The 20,062-nt window shown below is 43.9% G+C and overlaps 1 protein-coding gene across 2 annotated transcripts; it reads right to left on the reverse strand.

Moving 5' to 3' along the window:
- Positions 1 to 5,267: 5,267 nt before the first annotated feature.
- SPC24 (SPC24 component of NDC80 kinetochore complex) lies at positions 5,268 to 20,049 on the reverse strand. Of its 2 annotated transcripts, none has more exons than XM_073587572.1 (6): positions 19,893 to 20,049; positions 11,298 to 11,508; positions 11,047 to 11,193; positions 8,924 to 9,026; positions 6,824 to 6,900; positions 5,268 to 5,497 (listed from the first exon to the last, which is right to left on the reverse strand). In XM_073587572.1, the coding sequence occupies exons 2-6, from the start codon at positions 11,461 to 11,463 to the stop codon at positions 5,391 to 5,393; spliced, it is 600 nt and encodes a 199-aa protein (XP_073443673.1). In that variant the 5' UTR covers positions 11,464 to 11,508; positions 19,893 to 20,049; the 3' UTR covers positions 5,268 to 5,390. The 2 variants fall into 2 exon arrangements, with proteins under 2 accessions (XP_073443673.1, XP_073443674.1); XM_073587573.1 differs by lacking the exon at positions 19,893 to 20,049 and adding an exon at positions 19,639 to 19,775.
- Positions 20,050 to 20,062: the final 13 nt, after the last annotated feature.

Consider the following 20,062-nt stretch of genomic DNA (forward strand, 5'->3'; position numbering starts at 1 on the left):
GCGCTCCTTCCCTTCTGAGCTCTGCCATGCGCCGAAACAGTGGTTCCCCCCCACATATCAGGTATCAGCGTGCTCAGGACAAATTGCACAATAATTTTTGCAGTCCAATTTCTCCTGTTACACTTGGTAAAATAAAAAAAATTGAACCTGAAGTAATTTTTTTTGTGAAAAAAAGTTAAATGTTAATTTTTTTTAAATATTCAAAAAATTCCTGTGACGCACCTGAAGGGTTAATAAACTCCTTGAATGTGGTTTTAAGCACCTTAAGGGGTGCAGTTTTTAGAATGGTGTCACTTTTGGGTATTTTCTATCATATAGACCCCTCAAAGTGGCTTCAAATGTGATGTGGTCCGTAAAAATAAAATGATGTTGCAAAAATGAGAGATCGCTGGTCAACTTTTAACCCTTATATCTTGCTAACAAATAAAAATTTTGGTTCCAAAATTGTGCTGATGTAAAGTAAACATGTGGCAAATGTTACTTATTAACTTTTTTGTGTGCCATATCTCTGTGATTTAAGGGCATAAAAATTCAAAGTTGGAAAATTGCGGAATTTTCAAAATTTTCGCCAAATTTCCGTTTTTCTCATAAATAAACGCAAGTTATATGAATGAAATTTTACCACTAACATGAAGTACAATATGTCACGAGAAAACAATGTCAGAATCACCGGGATCCACGGAAGCGTTTCAGAGTTATGATCTCATAAAGGGACAGTGGTCAGAATTGTAAAAATTGGCCCGGTAGTTAACGTGCAAACCACCCTTGGTAGTGAAGGGGTTAACATTGCGAAGTATAAAATATAATTGTCCTTTAACAAATCAAGTAAAACATTCATCTTTTCATCAAATCGGGAACATTGTGTACCTAACATTTATATTGGCCTAGGGGAGGTGGCACAATACTAGAATATACAGTATAACAAAACGTATCCACTCATGTCATCAGGAGTGCTCCAGAAATTGCTGAAAAAAAATTATCAAAATATCACCATTGATAACTTGCTAAATACATTTGCTTCGTAATTTTTGTCTAGGATTACGATTGCTGCCTTTGTTTTAATCTAACTGAAACCTGTCCTACCTCAGCACCCCTGGTATCTCCAGTGTTATATCAGAGACAGGGGGGACAGCAGTGTGAGCAGACTCTTCTTACCTCAGCACACATGATATCTCCAGTGTTAGATCAGAAAGACAGGGTGGACAGCAATGTGAGCAGCCTCTTCTTACCTCAGCACTTCGAGTATCTCCAGTATTACATCAGATGGGATGGTCACCAGTGCGAACAGACTCTTCTTAACTCATCATCCCTGGTATCTCCAGTATTAGATCAGATCGATAGGGAGGACAGCAGTGTGAGCAGCCATTTCTTTCCTCAGCACTCCTAGTATCTCTAGCCTTACATCAGATTTACAGGATGCACAGCACTGTGAGCCACCTCTTACCTGAGCACCCATGCAAGCTCCAGCTCTTTAGTGATTATCTTGCAAAACAAAACGTTATGTATTTTCTGAGAAACCCTTTAACCCCTTCATGACCTTGGACGTATCCATACATCAAGGTCGGTAGGTACTTACCGACCTTGGATGTATGGATACGTTCAGACAAGTTTACACGCACAGGAGCTGCACATTGAAGATCGCAGCCGGATGTTCATCTGATATGACAGCTGACACCCGGCACTCACTGCCAGCAGCGCTGTCCATACCGCTCCCGGCAGTTTAACCTGCTAAATGCTGAGATCGATAGTGATCGCAGGATTTAGAAGGCAAGCAGAGAGAGTGATGCCCCTCTGCTCTCCAATTGTCGGCCCCCGCGTCATCATCACGGGGCTTGATCGTTGCCATGAGGATCCGATGTCGTCACCAGAGCTAGCAAGCTTATTACATCAGGTTCAGAGCATGGTGTATCAAGCTTGTATGTCAGTATAGCACTGACAGTTTAAAAATACATGACCCGACCTATAAAACGGTCCGAGTTGCTAACCCCTTCAGTGAACACCGTAAAAAAAAAAAAAAAAAATGTATGCTTTATCATCATACCACCGAAAAAAAAGTGGAATATAATGCGATCAAAAAGACGAATGTAAATAAAAATGGGATCTCTGAAAACATCTTGTCCTGCAAAAAACAAGCTGCCATACAGCTCCATTACTGGAAAATTTTTATAGCTCTCAGAATAAAACAATGCAAAAATTATTATTTTTTCTATAAAAAATTGTTTGTGTAAAAGCGCCAAAACATAAAAAAAAATTTTAAATGTGGCACTGGCACGTCATGTAATCGTACTGACCCAAAGAATAAGACTGCCTTATTAATTTTACAGCTTTTATAGCTATCAAAATATGGCGACGCAAAACTTGTTTTTGCCAAAAAAAAAGTGTCTTTAGTGTGTGACAGCAGCCAAACATAAAAAAAGCTATAAATCTGGTATTACTGTAATCGCACCGACTTGAAGACTAAAGACGCCTGGGAAACCGCGTAAAACATAAATATAACCAATTCTTCACCTGTTGATTTGTTCATTCTGCCTCCCAAAGATTGCAGTAAGGCTTCGCTCACACTTATCCTGCACTCTCCGTGATTCAGACAGAACCCCTGGCAGAAGATTCCCTATGAGGTAGTTGGAGGCACTGTAGATGGCACCTGGCCTGTGTTCCAGCTGCGTCAGTTTTAACAGCACGGTCTGCCACAGTTTTGTGCACTTCTGAAAAGGAGACCACTGAACAGAGGCCAGAATAACTCTGCTGCCTCATTATAGCAAGTGGCCAGTTACCTGTGAAAATGTAAAATCTGAGGCTAAAACAAAATTTGGGTGGTAAAAATGTAATTATATTTTTCTTCACTGCCCAGTGGTATAAGATTCTGTGACACTTGTGCTGTCAATATGATCCCTGTACCCTTAGATGAATTCATTGAGATGTATAGTTTGTAAAATGGGGTCACTTATGGCGGGGGGGGGGGGTTCTGCTGTTCTGGCACCTCAAGGGCTCTTCCCAGCGGGTCATGGCACCTGCAAACCAGAACAGTAAAATCTGTACTATAATATGGTACTTATTCCCTTCCTAGGTTTGCACTGTGCCTGAAAAGTATTTCCCGATTACATGTAGGGTATTGGCGCATTCAGCAGAAATTTTTACAACAAACTGAGGTTCATTTTTTCCTACTAGCACTATGTATGACGAGTGTGACCAACCTGTCAGTTCTCCAAGCGATGCTACAGATCTCTTGAAAAACACTAGCATTCTGCAAGCTAATTACGTTTGCAAAACGCTAGTGTTTAGCGGGAATACGCATGCCAATTCCGCGTGCATATTTCCCGTCGCAGGGAGTTGCAGAATTCCGAACATGTGCACATAGCATAAAAGTAGTTTTGACCACATATGGGGTATCAGTATACTCAGGAGAAATTGCACAACATTTTGGGGTCCATTTTCTCCTGGTATCCTTGTAAAAATGAAAAAAAATTGGAGCTAAAAGCTTTGTGGTTTTTTTTAATTTTTACAGATCAACGCTGTAAAATTCTGGAGGTTTCAGGTACTCACCACACATCTAGATACTGTAAATTCCAAAATGGGGTCACTTGTGGTGGGTTTCTACTGTTTAGGCACATCAGGGGCTCTCTAAACGTGACATGACACCCGCAGACCATTACATCACAGTCTGTGTTCCAAAATGTCACTCCTTCCTTTCTAAGGCCGGTTTCACATTAGCGCATTTTCAGCGCGCGCACGGCCGGGGGTAGCTCCGCCCCCGATCCGGCTCTCTGCCCGGCGTGCCCGCCCCTTCCTTGTAGCGCCGCCTCCTAGCGGACAGCGGCGCCTGCGATCGGCACACCCTATCTTTAGCATAGGGTGCGCCGATCGTGCGCTAGTTGCGCTTTGACCTGCGCTGCGCACTTTTGACGGTGCGCCGTGCGCGCCAAAATCCGAAAAGTTTGATTTTGGCGCGCACGGCGCACCGTCAAAAGTGCAACTAGCGCACGGCCTGCGCACGATCGGCGCACCCTATGCTAAAGATAGGGTGCGCCGATCGCAGGCGCCGCTGTCCGCTAGGAGGCGGCGCTACAAGGAAGGGGCGGGCACGCCGGGCAGAGAGCCGGATCGGGGGCGGAGCTACCCCCGGCCGTGCGCGCGCTGAAAATGCGCTAATGTGAAACCGGCCTAAGCCCTGCCGTGCGCCCAAACAGTAGTTTCCCCCCCACATATGGGGTATCTGCGTACTCAGGAGAAATTGCACAAAAAAATTTTGGCTTAAATTTTCTCCTGCTATCCTCGTGAAAATAAAAAAAAAAAAAAAAATTGGGGCCAAAACATTTTTGTGGGGAAAATATTTTTTTTTTTTTATTTTCACAGCTCTACATTATAAACTCCTGTGGAGCAACTGGGGGATTAAGGTGCTCACCACGCATCGAGATACATTCCTTGAGGGGTTTAGTTTCCAAAATGGCATCCAGTCATTTTCCCTGTCTGTTATTTATTTACTTTTGGTTGACATAACCGATTTAAGGGCATAGAAATTAAAAAAGTTTGAAAAATTTCCTAAAATTTTCACCAAATGTACGATTTTTTTCACAAATAACCTCAAGTCATACTGAACAAATTTCACCATTATCATGAAGTACAATATATCATGAATAAACAGTCTCAGAGTCAGTCGGATCCGTTGAAGCATTTCAGAGTTATTACCACATAAAATGACAGTGGTCTGAATTGTAAAATTTGGCCTGGTCATGAAAGTGAAAACAGGCTTGGGGGGGGGGGGGGGGGGGGTAAAGGGCCTTTCACACATAGCGAGATCGCTAGCGATATCGCTAAAGCGTCACCGATTTTGTGACGCAACAGCGATATCGCTAGCGATCTCGCTTTGTGTGACACATACCTCCGACCGGCCCCCCCCGCTGGATATCGCTGATCGCGCTCGAAGTGCCTGGGCCATTTTTTCCTCGTTGGTGTCCCGCTGGTGCCGACTAGCGACGCATGGACGCAGGCAGAAGTCGTCATCATCGCTGCGGTGTGACAGGTAACAGCGACCGCCGACGGATCGCTTATCGCTGCTGCGTCACTGGTGAGATCTGCCTGTTTGGCAGCTCACTAACGACCATTTAGCGATGCACCAGCGATCCTGACCAGGTCGCATCTTTGTCGGGATCGCTTGTGCATCGCTAAATGTAACGGGACCCTTAAGTACCATTTCAAAAACTTATGTAAAAGAGATACACACTAGCTTTCAAATAAATATTTTTTTTTTCTCAAGTAAACAGACAGAATGGAGAAAAAAAAATTATATTTTATTTATTTACAAAAGAAAAATAATATTAAAGAATTTTAAATGGCTGAAGGCAACATAACATATAAACAAATAAGGGTATAAATAAGATTTACATTCAGCGTCACCACTCTGTAGACATAAGGCTCCATAGATAATCACAGATGAAGATCTTCGAATGCTGAGCGCTGTCGATGCTGATAGGCTGAGCGATCTCTCCGCCGTAGTGGACTGAAAATTAGCTCCAGTTAAGGAAATAGTGTGGATGACATGAAAAAAATGCACACTACAAAGTTATCCTGAGGGCCATGTAACATAAGATGTGAAGTAACAAAAGAAATCTTATAAAATGGACCCACAAACTTTGTTCCAACTTTATTCTTCAGAATTTTTCATTTTCTAAAGGAATTTTCCTATAACAGTCCATGCCCTTCTTATGGAAACTGCTGCTTCAGGGTCTTACAGCAGCCTCAGCAGTTGAGAAAACCGCACCCCCTTCAAACAGTGGAGCACTGATATTCCTGCAGCCTCTGCGGGAGAGCTCCTTACTGACGCGCATTAGTTTTTTCATGTGTTGGTACCAAAACATAAGGATAAGACAGTGCAAGGGAGTAGAGCACTGCCCAATGGGTAAACGCCAGAACGGGTGAGTAACAATCAAAAAACTGTAGTAACAAATGTTGAGGAAAAATTGGAGCAGGAATAAAAAGGCTTCTCCATGGCCCCATATCAATATTCACCTGGAACAGCCACATATAAATTTGAAAAAAATGACAACTGTGCACTTGCTGAAAGGAGGACATGCAAAAACAATTCAACCCATGTAAAATCAGATTTGTTCTCCCACCAGACTCACTCTGCCTCTTGTGCATGTTGTCCCTGTGTTACGGGCACCATAATAACACCATGCTCAGAGGCCAATTTTACCTCAGTGTCCTCCAGATCAGAAAGACCAGCCGCTTCGGTGTCCTCCTGCGGCATGGATGGCAGAATTGCTGCAGAGCACGTGAACCGCTCCAGTTTAGCTGCTTGCAGTTGTCACTGTCTTCTCTTTTGAAGGAGTATAAACCTCAGCCACCATATTGGAGGAGCCTCCATCCCGGCCCTGATTTTTACTGCCTTTATATCATGTCATGGTGAGCAGGACACTAGCAAGCCATCAAGGAGTGTGAATGATGTTGTCGAGATCGATAGGCACTCACAGATCCAGTGAAGGATCAGATCAGTGCATGCGTCGTTACAACATTACGGTCAGGCCAATTGCCTCCATTAATGGCGATGACCATCTCATCTAAATGGGCCCCTAGGGAAATACTCAGGTCGCCGAGGCATAATCGTGATATAACTGTGCCTCAGGGAGAGGGCGACATTACAATTGCCGAGAATCACAGTAACAATGATTATGCCATGATGTCCCAATATTTCCCACGAGAAGCAAAAGTATTCACCTAGGGAGGAGATCTTTCAGTGTTTGGAACTGCCAGCCTTGCTATACTGAGAAAATACCGTACGTAGAATATTAATGGGGTAAACCAAGCATATCAGATGGAAGGATACTGCCTTTGATTAGTGTTGAGTCACAATTGTAATCCCAATCAATCTTGGTTACTGAGTGGAAGAGCTTTGCCAAATACCTGCAAAGAAAACAGGAGAAAACATGTTCGCGCATAACAAGATCCTCTTCCATCTCTGAGCAATCGTATTTTAAAGAAATTGTCAGAGATAATGGTACTGATCTATACAGAGGAAGGGTCATCAATATCAGATCAGTGGGGTCCGACCCCAAGCATCCCATTCCCCACCCATCAGTTATCAGCTCCAGATCTAAATCCTGGCCCAGGCTGTACTGAAAAGCCCTGTACACTGTATATGGCCACTGTTGAGAGCTGCGTATCAGATCCTATTCAAGGGAAAAAGACTACAATTCTAATTGGAGGCATTTGCTAATATTATCATACCTACTACATATTGAGATGGGATCACCCCTTCAACTTATCCCGTGGAATTATCTTTGATAGGAATACATAATTTCATTTTTAAACCCAAAAATCTTTGGATTACTTTCACAATATGCCTTTATTAGAAATAAATCTCCTTTATTCTGCCACAGGGGTCGCTCACAGCACACAGGTTATTATTACACGTTCTGTAAATTACCGTATATACAGTAAATCCAGATGAGCTGAGCTCCCTCTAGTGGACACAGCAGGTACAATGGTCCATATTTATAAAAAATGTAAATTCGAGTCTCATCAGTGTGCCCTCTTCAACTCCGCAAATCCATATTTATCAAATGTTGCAACTTTATGATAAATTTGGCGCATACTACTTTTTAAAGAGTGCCTGTTACCAATCTGAGGCTGCCCTTTTTATTAATAAAAGAGTGGGCACCTGTAGATCATGATTTTTTTTAAATATAATCAAATAACAAAACCTTTAGAAGTGCCCTAATGTCCACCGACGTGTTACTGATCTGTAAATGATGAAAAATGGAAACAAAATTATTAAAACATCTGGATTTATTCAGGATGGAGTCTGAGCTCCTCAAGCATAAATCTCCGCACTTATAGGCCACGTAGGCTGCTCACAGTAGAGTGTACAGCATGTGGCCTGGTCTTGGCTCCTGTGACCATTTGGAGAAAGCTCCAGGACCAAATAAATGTCAGGATTGAAGACTATAGAGGGGCTCAGCTACTCTACATTATGTCACCCCATACCATAATCCCGGGGGTGACACTCCAACATGAAGATCTCTTTATGGCGTTGTCCTAATGGTCGCTTCAGATTAAAGTAATGATATGCAGTGATCCTTTCAGTACTATGAGTGAAATTAGATGTCACATGTCATGCCTAATCTGAAGAAGTCTGCACGACAATGGGCTACGAGCCAGATGTCGGGCTACGAGCCAGATGTCCGGCTACAGGCCCTCCACTGACCTCGAAGGCTTATATGGTGCAGAGCTAGACGGCAATGGAGGTCTATCTTCTTCAAAAATGAATCCAGCTTTTTGTCATGTAAGCAATGATTCCAACAGTTTGTTCTGGAGATCACATGGGAACGCCATGAACAGCCCTTCACGAGGGAACGTTAAGGTGGCCCGGGTGCCGTTTTTTAAACAAGAGAACGCAAGGCCACTGGCGCTACAGTGAGCAACTTGTGTAGCCTAAACGTGCCACCATGGCCTGCGGCGTCTCGGGACTTGTGCTCAATAGGAGACATCTCGGACATCATTGATCAGCAGTTGCACAGGAGCTGCCAGCAGCGGATCTTGACGATTTCCATGCTCAAGAACATTCCTCAGACAACCATTAATGACCTCACTGGTAGCAGCCAAGACTGTAAGTGTGGGGATTTCTGCAAATAGCGCTCATCCTCCATACTGAATACCGTAAATCCAGATGTTTGGAAAACTGTAATTAGGTTAAAAATTAGTAAGCTTCTTAATATCAGAGAACTGGAGACGAATGTCTCAAAAGCAGCATGCTAATGTAGAAATTTGTGCTAAAAGGTGGCTTTTTATGCATGCTTTACGATGGTGGAAAAAAAATAAAAAAAAAAAAAAAAAAATGGTGCAAATGCAGTGGTAGATGTTCCCCCAATATCTCTGGCTTAACCGGCTGCATACGGCACCGCAGAGAAGAGTTAGCAATACTTACAGCGCTGAAGGAATAATCACCGTAGTGTCCTCCTGAGCCTCTCTCTCCACCTCAGCAATTTCATCTTCCAGCAGTTTCACCTCCTGAAGCTCCTTCTGCAGAAATGTTCTGGCGTTGAGGAAAACAGACTAAACTGGACATTCAATGACTGACTATTGTTCTACATATTCAAAAGAATGGCAAATACTACACAGCTATTTCAGTCAGACTCTTAGCTTGCAATTCTCCTGGGTCCCGAGTCACCAGTTTTTTTTTTTTATTATTTTTAATGGACTTTTTTTCCCCCTTGCCTTCATACTTTTTTGCGGCAATTTTTTTTTTAAAATGGGGCACGCAAGTTGTTGAATTCTCAAAATCAAAAGCTTATTTTTTTTAACCTTTTTCTTCCTTCTTAGTACAAAAAGTCACACGATAAAGTGCCGCACACTAACGATCAAGTTTACAAAAAAAAAAAAAAAGAAGCCAGATTTTGTACTTCCGGCAGAATAATGGAGCAAAACTGCTCAAAAAATGTTGCGACATTTTGAAAAATCTCACATGGTGAATTAGATATCATATCAGATAATGAAAAGTCAAAACCAAGTAGAGCTACAGTAAAAAAAAACACGCATACTAAATAACGAATAAGACGCAAACATAAAAGTCACTAATAGAACCATTTATACTCCAGAAAATAAAAAAAAATCCCGTTTAGCGCAAACACTGTCTTACTAATGTCCAAGTGATCTCTGTAATGTTTATTCAGTCTTTCCTGATTGGCTGTGCTATACCATGTATATTATGAGGACACCCGCAAGGCTGTGCTTGAGATCATAGGAGTCTTCTCCGGCCGATGCTTTCTTCTACTTCGTAGTTCCCTACACTTGCCAGTCCTACTCCAACATGAAAACCTCAAAAAGAAGAAAAAAAATCCTCCAAAAAATTCAGATACAAACCAGACAGGCCTAAATGCATCTGCACTAATCTTCTACTTTGTGTAAAATGAATCTCAAGTTTTTCGAAATCGCTGGGTCCTGACAAGTTCATAAAATTCAACACGTTCGATTTGTTTAACTCTGCTATCCTGGATTACTTTAAGTCTATGTCTGCACAACATCTTTGGTTCGCTGACTATCTAGACGTAGCTGCTTCTCTATAGCGACCATGTTACTTTCCTGTATCTGCTTCATAGTTTCCGAACTCAGTAGTGATTAAAAGAAGTTAAAAGAAATTGCACAGAGATGTCGCCTCGAGATTTCTGTGCACTATGTTCATTTCTATTGCCGCGCTTTTCTAGGCAGACTTTAAGCGGAATCCATCTGCAGAAGATGTCATGTGGACATATCCTAAAAAAAAACATGTGACCATATCACCCTCCTTGAAAAACTATGTTGCTGGAGTATTGAAATGTAAACGCTAAAGAGAACATGTCGTGTGGAGACATGACAGGTTCCCTTTAATTTGTAATCTGACTATATTTGACCCATGTTGATCACTATTGTGGAAACCACCCATATGGCATACAATTGTCTAGGACGCCTCCCGAAGAAGCAGTGCGAAACGTGTGTTAGGGGCAGAGGGACGTCCGAGGAATTCCACCCAGCAGACCTCTGGTATGTTTTCATGCCCTTTCCAAACCATGTTAATATGAAATGTCCACTTGGATCATTGTGGTATCGTTATTTCAGTATTTGTTACTGGTAGCGGCATATCCTAGACAACTGTATGCCATATGGGCACTAATTAATATTGGGGTATAATGCATGCTCACTATTTAACTCCTGTATGGTGTTTAGTAGGGTATGTTACAACAGGTACACATTGGGTCTGCATTTATTTCTGAGTGGTTTCCTATGGCTGAATAGTCCCTTTTTTATCATTCCTGACTCATGTACCTCTTCTTGTTATCTTGTTTTTAAAATGTTGTTAATAAAGAATATTTTTATATCCTATGCCATCTAGTGGTAATCTGTTTTTTCACACTACGGTTTCCACAATAGTGATCAGCTATTTCTATGGCATAGTCTCCTCTCTATATATACATATGAAGGATATTTGTACTGTTTTGGGCATTTTTGTTGGATTTATATTTGACCCATGTCGGATTATTGAAATTTAAGATCACCCTTTATGACCGAAAGGATATTTAATGTCGCTTTCCAGGGAGGCATTTTTGTCACATGCAGCCTGCAGCTCCTGCTCAATCTTCCCTAGTTTGGAGAAGGTTTTCTGCTTCGTTTCTTCTGTTTCCAGAAGGGTCTGAGCTACATCTTCTTCTACAGACAAGAAATCTAAAAGTGTGCAATTAATTAGGATATAATTTTAGGCCTGTATTACCCATTCTGTATAATCTACTATGATGTTAAGGGTGATAGAGCTGAACAGGACACAGTACCTCTGAGGAGATCCGACATCTCGCTCTCCGTCTCTATAAGAGAATCAATCATGCATTCTTGTGAGTCAAGGCTCTTCTTCAGGATGGCTGGAGCGTTGTCCGACACCATGACTTTGACAATCTCCCGACTAACCTCCAAATAGTCCTGCATTCGTTTTCGCATCATTGTATCGTAAATGTGAATATGGAGGTGGAAACGATCTGGAGTGGTCTACAAAAAAAAAAAAGTTTAAAACAAGAACACCAAACAAAGTTTTCTGACTAACAAATTGTGGGTTTCATACACTTTGCCGCTTCAGTATTTCCGATCGTTTCATCGGACGTTTCTCTGGTTATCGAAGTACAATTATTAGCATTTCGTAAGTTTTTAATCTTTTATTGACAGACACATAAAATTTATATAAAACACTCAATATTTACAGGGTCGCCCCGTATTTCTCCAGAACTTTGTTCTTTGCCCCCTGGCAGCTGGATATCAGTTTCTGGGCAAAACCCTGACTGATGACCGCCCGTTCTTGCCTAATCAGTGCTTGGTGTTGATCACAATTTCTATCATTTTGAGGATTGACCACAGGTTCTCAATCGGATTGAGATCTTTGGAGGATACTGGCCATGAACCCAAAATGTCAATGTTTTGTTCCCAGAGTCACTTAGTTACTGCTTTTGCCTTGTGATGTTGTCTCCATTATGGTGGAAAACACAATGTTCATCACACATTGTTCAACCCCAAATTGTTCCTGGATCGTTGGAGGATGCGTAGATCCCATTATTTATTCAGCGTTCTTAGGGAAAATGGTGGATGAAAAGACCCCACCCATGAATAATCACAGGAGGCTTTACTGTTGGCATAACACAGGACTCATGGTAGCTCTCACCTTTTCATCTCCAGAAAATCATTTTTTCAGATGTCTGAAGGGGGCTTCGTCAAAGAAATTAACTTAACCCTCGTCCTCTGAAGTCCAATCCCTGTAAATGTTGCAGAATGTCAGTCTGTCCTTGATGTTTGGCTTCTTTGCAGCCCTTCTTGACACCAGGCAAAGCCTCCAAAAGCCTTTGTCTCACGGTTTGTGTAGATACACTGATAACTTCCTGCTGTCTTTCCTGAGCAAGCTCTGGTGTTGGACTGATCCCATAACTGAATCCTCTTTAGGAGATGGTCCTGGCACTTGCTGCACTTCATTAAGAGGCCCAAAAGCCTTCTTCACAGCAATCAGACCTCTCTCTTTGAAGTTCATTATGATCTGATATATAATCGATTTAGGGGTAATCTTACAAACAGCAATGTCATTGCCTGTAAAGCCCTTTTGATGCAATGAGGACAGCACATGTTTCTTTGGAGGTAGCCATGGATAAAAGGAACCTGTCAGCAGGACTGTGCACAGTAACCTACAGACAGTGTCAGGTTGGCGCCGTTATACTGATTAAAATGATACCTGGGTTGATGAAATCCATCTTATGGTTGTTCTTTAATCTTTATTTTCAGTTTGCAGGTAATGAGATTCTCGTGTCCTAAGGTGGGGTTGGTGTATGTGGTGCTCTGATTAGATATTCATAATGCAGTGTGCTGACAGGTCACTGACCCAACCCCTAGTTTGCATAATGAATATCTGTATATACTTGAAAAAGGTGCCACTCTGCAGCAAAATCGCATGTTTAATGTGCCAATAATACATTTTATTCAGGTTATTCAGCTAGGAAAAAAAAAAAACAATTTGAAAATGGTGCCTGGAGAAGAAAAAGAAAAAAAAAAAAAAAAATTCCTCCTCCAAGATGGCATCCCACGCCTGCACCGTAGCAGCGCTCGGCTATCTCCGAGCTGCTACTGTGCATTAACACAAAACTGAAAATAAAGATTAAACAACAACCATAAGGCCGAGTTCACACGTGGCGTTTTTTTCGCGTTTCCGCGGCGGTTTTAACCGCGAAAAATAAGCATCCCATGCATTCCTATGGGATTCCGCAATGCTGTGCTAATGCTGCGGTTTTTACCGCGGCGGAATCGCTTCACGGTAAAAACAGCAGCATGCTCATTAATTTTGCAGAATCGCGGCGATCCCGCACCCATAGGAATGCATTGTTCCGCTTACTTCCCGCATGTGGCTGTGCACACCATGCGGAAAGTAAGCAGAACATTTGCGGATGGTACCCACGGTCCGGAGGAGAGGAGACTGTCCTCCGGGCTTTGGGTACCATATCCCTGTAAAAAATAGAATTTAAAATAAAAAATATTGTTATTCTCACCTTCCGGCGTCCCGCGCAGCCTTCCCGCTTCTCTCCACGCTCTCGTTCCCAGTAATCCTTTGCGAAAATGCCCACGATGATGTCCGTTCTCGCGGGATCACGAAGTCTCACGGTCATTCGCGCGACGTCATCGCGAATTACCGCGAGACATCGCGATCCCGCGAGAACGGACGTCATCGCGGGCATTTTCGCAAAGGATTACTGGGAACGGCTGCGCGGGACGTCGGAAGGTAAGAATAACACCATTTTTTTTTTTTTTTTGCATTTTATCTTTTACTACTGATGCTGCATAGGCGGCCTCAGTAGTAAAAAGTTGGTCACACTCGTCAAACACTATGTTTGACGAGTGTGACCAACCTGTCAATCAGTTCTCCAAGCGATGCTACAGATCGCTTGGAAAACGCTAGCATTTTGCAAGCTAAATACGCTTGCAAAATGCTAGTTTTTCCGTGGGAAAATTGCGGGAATTTAAAATGCGATTTTCCCGCGGAATGGAATTCCGGAATTCTCGCGGTAATTTCCGCGAGAGTTCCGCTACGTGTGAACCCAGCCTAAGACGGATTTCATCAACCAAGGTATCAGTTTAATCAGTATAACGGCAGCAAGCTGACATTGTCTGTATATTACTGTGCACAATCATGCTGACAGGTTCCCTTTAAGTATGCTGACATCCCACTATATACAGCACGAGCCCCCCTATACACAGCACGAGCCCCCCCAACACAGCCTCCCCATACACAGCACGAGCCCCCCAACACAGCCTCCCCATACACAGCACGAGCCCCCCAACACAGCCTCCCCATACACAGCACGAGCCCCCCAACACAGCCTCCCCATACACAGCACGAGCTCCCCAACACAGCCTCCCTACATACAGCACGAGCCCCCCAGCCTCCCTACATACAGCACGAGCCCCCAATACAGCCTCCCCATATACAGCACGAGCCCCCAATACAGCCTCCCTACATACAGCACGAGCCCCCAATACAGCCTCCCTACATACAGCACGAGCCCCCAATACAGCCTCCCTACAGTATGAGCCCTACATAGCCTCCAATATACAGTGTGAGCCCCACGCAGCCTTCTATACAGAGTATGAGCAATCACACAGCATCCTATATACGGTACGAGCCCCCATACAACTGCCTACATACACCCACATTGCCTACTATGTATATGTAAACATCACATACACATATGAAAGAAAAAGATAAGAAAAAATACTACACACTCACCTTCTTCCCATTCCCCCGATGCTCTGCTCCTATCTCATGTGAACTGACTCTCAGCAGCAGGAGTGGGATGAATTGACATCACGCCTGCTGTCTCACACATTGGTGGAAGAAGGGGATGGCAGTCCCATCTCCACCAATACATTCACTGCGGTCTGCATTAGGATGTGGATAGCGGTAACAGAGGGAAATGGAGGACAGGCATCAGATGGTTTGATGCGGCCCGGGGGCCACTGCTTTCTCAGTCCGAGGGCCGGATGAGTGCATGTAAATAGCAGGCGGTCCCTGCACCTGACCGCCATGGGGACACGCACATGAGCCATAGCCACAATTTGCAGACGTGACAGGTTTTCCACGAGGAAGACGTTTCCTAAAATGCCGTGTTTTTTTTTTTTTTTACATCTGAACTGTCTTTTTGTTGCTCTGTTCCTATACGCTTTTTCGTTGCTTTCTAAGGCTACTTTCACACTTGCTTTTTTTTTGCAGCGCGTTTTTCCCGCAAAAAAACGCATGGAAAAAACGCATACAAACGCATACAAATGCTGCGGTTTTTTTCAAGCATTTTTATGCGCATGCATGAAAAAAAGCAGCGTTTTTATGCATTTGTATGCGTTTTTACCGCGTTTGCGTTTTTTTCCAACATTAGTTGGCCTCACCAAAAAAGTCAAGATAGGGTTAGGATTAACACTAACCCAAACCATGACTTTACTAACCCTAACCAAACGATACTAATCCTAACCCTTAACCAAACCCTACTAACCCTAACTCTAACCCAAACCCCTAACTTCCATTGTCTAACCAATGGTCAACAAAAAAACGCATGCGCAAAAAAACGCATACATGAGCATGCCAATGCGCACCCATAGACTTACAATGGGTGTCTTGCTGTAAAAAAAAAAAGACGCATTGCGCGCGCATGCGGTTTTTTGAGGCAAGTCGGACGCCCAAAAAATGCAACAGGATGCATTTTGTGCGCCCGAGCGCACACCACAAAAAAAGCATACGCGTAAAAACGCATACAAACGCATGTGTATGCGCACATAAGCGCATCCCATGCAAAATATAGGGAAAAAAAGCACATGCGTTTTTTAGCGCTAAAATACAGCGCAAAAAAACGCAAGTGTGAAACCAGCCTGAGACTTCACGCTGCTTTGTATGGTAAAGTACAGAGCGCTTCAGAGCTGGAAACAAAACAAAACAGTAAAAGCTTAAAAAAAAAAAAAGCTCAAAAGACTGATGGTATGAACAGCAGGCCATGTTTACATAGATCGCTCACCATCACACTTTTGAGTGTTTTCTGGGCACTTTTTCAGATGAGTTTGGGGGGTGGGAGGCTACTTTCCAGACATTGTGTGCCCATACACATTAGATGGCTGAATGATGGTTGGGCCATCCAAGGTGTATGTTCAGGAGCCATACAGAGGAGCGCTTGTTTGGCCGAGCTCCTGGAAAGATACCGACAGATACAAGGGACAGCGTCTTTTCTCTGGGAGATTCGCAGTCTGTTTTCGGGCCTGTCTGTACCACGTCCAACCATGTTTTTGGCCTGCGCCCCACCACACATTAGACCGTCGGCTGACCCTATTCTTAATGTGTTTGGGGGGCTGTAGGCATCCGTGTATTGGCCTATGAGGCTGTTATGGTTGGGTTAGCAAACCCTTGGCTGGTCTGTCCATCACAGTCCACAATTCTGTGAAACCGACTTGAGGCTATGTACCCACGTATGCAGAAAAAAAAAACGGACTCCTTCCCAGGAAAAACGCACTTTTTTTTTGCGCGATTTTTTATGCGTTTTTTACAGGAGCATCCTTCTGCTCAAAGAATATAGTTAGAAATGCGGATTTTTCTGCGAAATTAATGAGCATGCTGTGTTTTTACCGCGATGCGTTTTTTTCGCGGAAAAAACCGCATCAGTGTGCACATAAAGTGCGGAGTTCATTAAAAAGAATGGGATGCTTCTTGTAAGCGTTTTTGCCGGTAAAAACACGTAAAAAAAAAAAAAAACCGCTTACATGGGTACACAGCCTAAGGCTACGATCACACGGTGCAGTCAGCTTTAAAAAAAAAAAAAAAAAGCAAACGAAAAAAAAAACGCAACTAAATGAAGAATGCTTTGGCATCAGACGTGAGAACGGCAGCGAATAACCGTCGTAAGACTGCGATGTGTGAATAGGTGCTAAAGCTCTGTTCACATCTGTGTCGCGGTTTCCTGTCAGGATCAATCATAATAAAGCACAATTTGACTTGTATGGGAAAATATCAGTGTAAACTGCACCTGAGCTATGCAGCCATACTGGACATGTTAACTTCATGCATACAATGCCTATTTATAAGAGGGGTGTACTTTTTTAGGCTACGTACCCATGTATGCAGAAAATTCCTGACTAAAAGCCGGACTCCTTCCCAGGAAATAAGCTTTTTTTCCACGCGGTTTTTATGCTTTTTTTTTTTCTGGAGCATCCTCAGTCTCATAGAATATAGTTGGAAATGCATTTTTTACCGCAAAATTAATGAACATGCTGCGTTTTTAATGCAGAAAAAGACGCATCAGGTGCACAAAAATTGCAGAAGGCATAAGAATGGAATGCTTAATATATGCGTTTAAGCGTTTTTGCATGAAAAAAAAAACAGCTTAAAAACCGCTAACACGGGCACACAGCCTTATAGTGGGAACTCCGTTTTAAGGCTATGTACCCACGTATGCAGAAAAAACGGACTCCTTCCCAGGAAAAATGCGCGTTTTTTCATTTTTTATGCGTTTTTTTTTTTTAACAGGAGCATCCTCCTGCTCATAGAATATAGTTAGAAATGCAGATTTTTCTGCAAAATTAGGGTGTTTGCATACGCTGCGGATTCTGCTGCGGATCCGCAGCGGTTTTGGTCCTGCGGATCCGCACCAGTTTCTGCTGTGGTGTACAGTACCAATATAATCAATGGAAAATGAAATCCGCAGTGCACACTGTGCAGAATTTTCAGCGCGGATTTGCTGCGGTTTCGAAACCGCAGCATGTCAATTCTTTGTGCGGATTCCACAGCAATTTGGCACCTGCTCCATGACAGGTGTCAAACCGCAGGGGAAACCAGCAGGATAAAGCGCAGAAAATCTGCAGATAAACCGCAGGAAATCCACGCGGAAAATTCCGCAGGACAATCTGCAGTGTGCACACACCCTTAATGAACATGCTGCGTTTTTTCCACAATGTGCTTTTTTCGCGGAAAAAAACGCATCATGTGCACAAAAATTGTGGAATTCGTTAAAAAAGAATGGGATTCTTCTTGTATGCGTTTTTTGAAGCGCTTTTGCTGGGAAAAACACTTAAGACGCGAAAAAAACGCTTACGTGGGTACACAGCCTAAGGATATGTGCACACGCTGCGGATTCTGCTGCGGTACCAGCAGTACAGCACTAAAGTACCATTAAAATCAGTGCAAAATGAAAACCGCAGTGCACACTGTGCAGAATTTTCCGTGTGGATTTGCTGTGGTTTCAAAACCACAGCATGTCAATTCTTTGTGCGGATTCCGTTGCGGTTTGGCACCTGCTCCATGGCAGGTGTCAACCCGCAGGGGGAAACCGCAGGCTAAACTGCAGATAAACAATTTTGACAAATCCGCAGGACAATCTGCAGCATGTGCACATAGCCTAAGGCTATGTGCACACGTTACGGAATTCCCGCGGAAGTTACTGCGGGAATTCCATTCCGCGGGAAAACCACATTTTAAATTCCCGCGATTTTCCTGTGGAAAAACTAGCGGTTTGCAAGCGTAATTATCTTGCAGAATGCTAGAGTTTTCCAAGCGATCTGGAGCATCGCTTGGAGAACTGATTGACAGGTTGGTCACACTCGTCATACATAGTGTTTGACTAGTGTGACCAACTTTTCGCCTTGAGGCTGCCTATGCGGCATCAGTAGTAAAAAGATCTAATGTTAAAAATAATAATAAAAAAAAAAAAATAGTGTTTTTCTCACCTTCCGACGTCCCGCGCAGCGTTCCCGATCATCGCGATGCTCTGGCAGGTCCTTTTCCCAGTGATGCCTTGCGACAATGACCTTTGGTGACGTCGCGGTCTCGAGAGACACGTCAGTAAAGGTCATCGCAATGCATCACTGGGAACGGGAGCTGCCGCGTGGATCGCTGACGCCTGGGGACGCTGTGTGGGACATTGGAAGGTGAATACAACCCGATTTTTTTATTTTAATTCTATTTTTTACAGGGATATGGTACCCAAAGCCCGGAGGTCAGTCTCCTCTCCTCCGGACCGTGGGTACCATCCGCAAATGTTCTGCTTACTTTCCGCATGGTGTGCACAGCCACATGCGGAAAGTAAGCAGAACAATGCATTCCTATGGGTGCGGGATCGCCGTGATCCCGCGAAATTAATGAGCATGCTGCGGATTTTTCCGCGATGCGATTCCGCAGCGGGAAAATCCGTAGCATTAGCACAGCATTGCGGAATCCCATAGGAGTGCATGGGGTGCTGTTTTTTTTGTGGCAAAATCGCGCATTTAAAATCGCCGCGAAACCGCAGAAAAAAAAAACGCTACGTGTGAACACAGCCTAAGGCCAGGTTCACATAGCGTTAACACAAACATATAGTGTTGACAGGCTGCGTTAACGCTAGTGGTGACGGAGCCTCAGACGCTGCAGCCCGCGTCTGAGGCTCCGTCAGTGCTTGACGGCACATCGTGAACGCATGCCGCTTTATGGCATACGTCGTGATGCGCCACATAATGGGGCTGAATGGTGGCGTTATCGGACTACGTTATACCGCGGTGTAGCGCAGTCCATCAACGCTATGCCAAAAAGGCAGTGTGACCCCGGCCTAAAGGAGAAACAAAAAACACGTGGCCGCCATTATTATTTACCTCAGTTTCACCGTCACAGACTGAACTCCAAGCACAGCCCGCCCCCTGCTCCGTCTATCGGCCAATCACAGCGTAGCTCTACTGGTAAACTACCGATAACCATGGCAACCGCACGCAGGCTGACCAATCAAGGCGCGCACAAGCTCTCTCTCGCCTCCCCCTTTTTGTAGGCTCAGTGGCGACGGTTTGAATTCAAATTTTCCCGCCCATTCTCCTCCTCATACCGTCGGTGTGTGGCGGCGGGGTCTCCTTACCGTAGATGCTCGGTGTCGGCGGCGGGTATAGATAACGGGACTAGCCTGTAGCCAGGAGATGTCAGCGTGTGTATCCGGAGCCCGCCTTGTCCCGAGTGGAGGAGGAGGAGGAGTGAGCGCGGCGGCTCGTCACACCGGGGCTGCAGCTGCCAGAGGCGAAATCCAAGTCC

This window comes from Dendrobates tinctorius, unplaced genomic scaffold (genome assembly GCF_039654945.1).
Source record: "Dendrobates tinctorius isolate UK_male_01 unplaced genomic scaffold, ASM3965494v1 ptg000099l, whole genome shotgun sequence".
Classification (NCBI taxonomy): Eukaryota; Metazoa; Chordata; class Amphibia; order Anura; family Dendrobatidae; genus Dendrobates; species Dendrobates tinctorius.

Coding starts and splice junctions, on each gene's coding strand:
- SPC24 (XM_073587572.1), bottom strand. CDS start 11,463: ATGATGCGAAAACGAATGCAGGACTATTTGGAGGTTAGTCGGGAGATT. Junction 11,194..11,297: donor GATGTCGGATCTCCTCAGAG/GTACTGTGTCCT, acceptor GCACACTTTTAG/ATTTCTTGTCTGTAGAAGAA. Junction 6,901..8,923: donor GTGATTATTCCTTCAGCGCT/GTAAGTATTGCT, acceptor TTTTCTTTGCAG/GTATTTGGCAAAGCTCTTCC.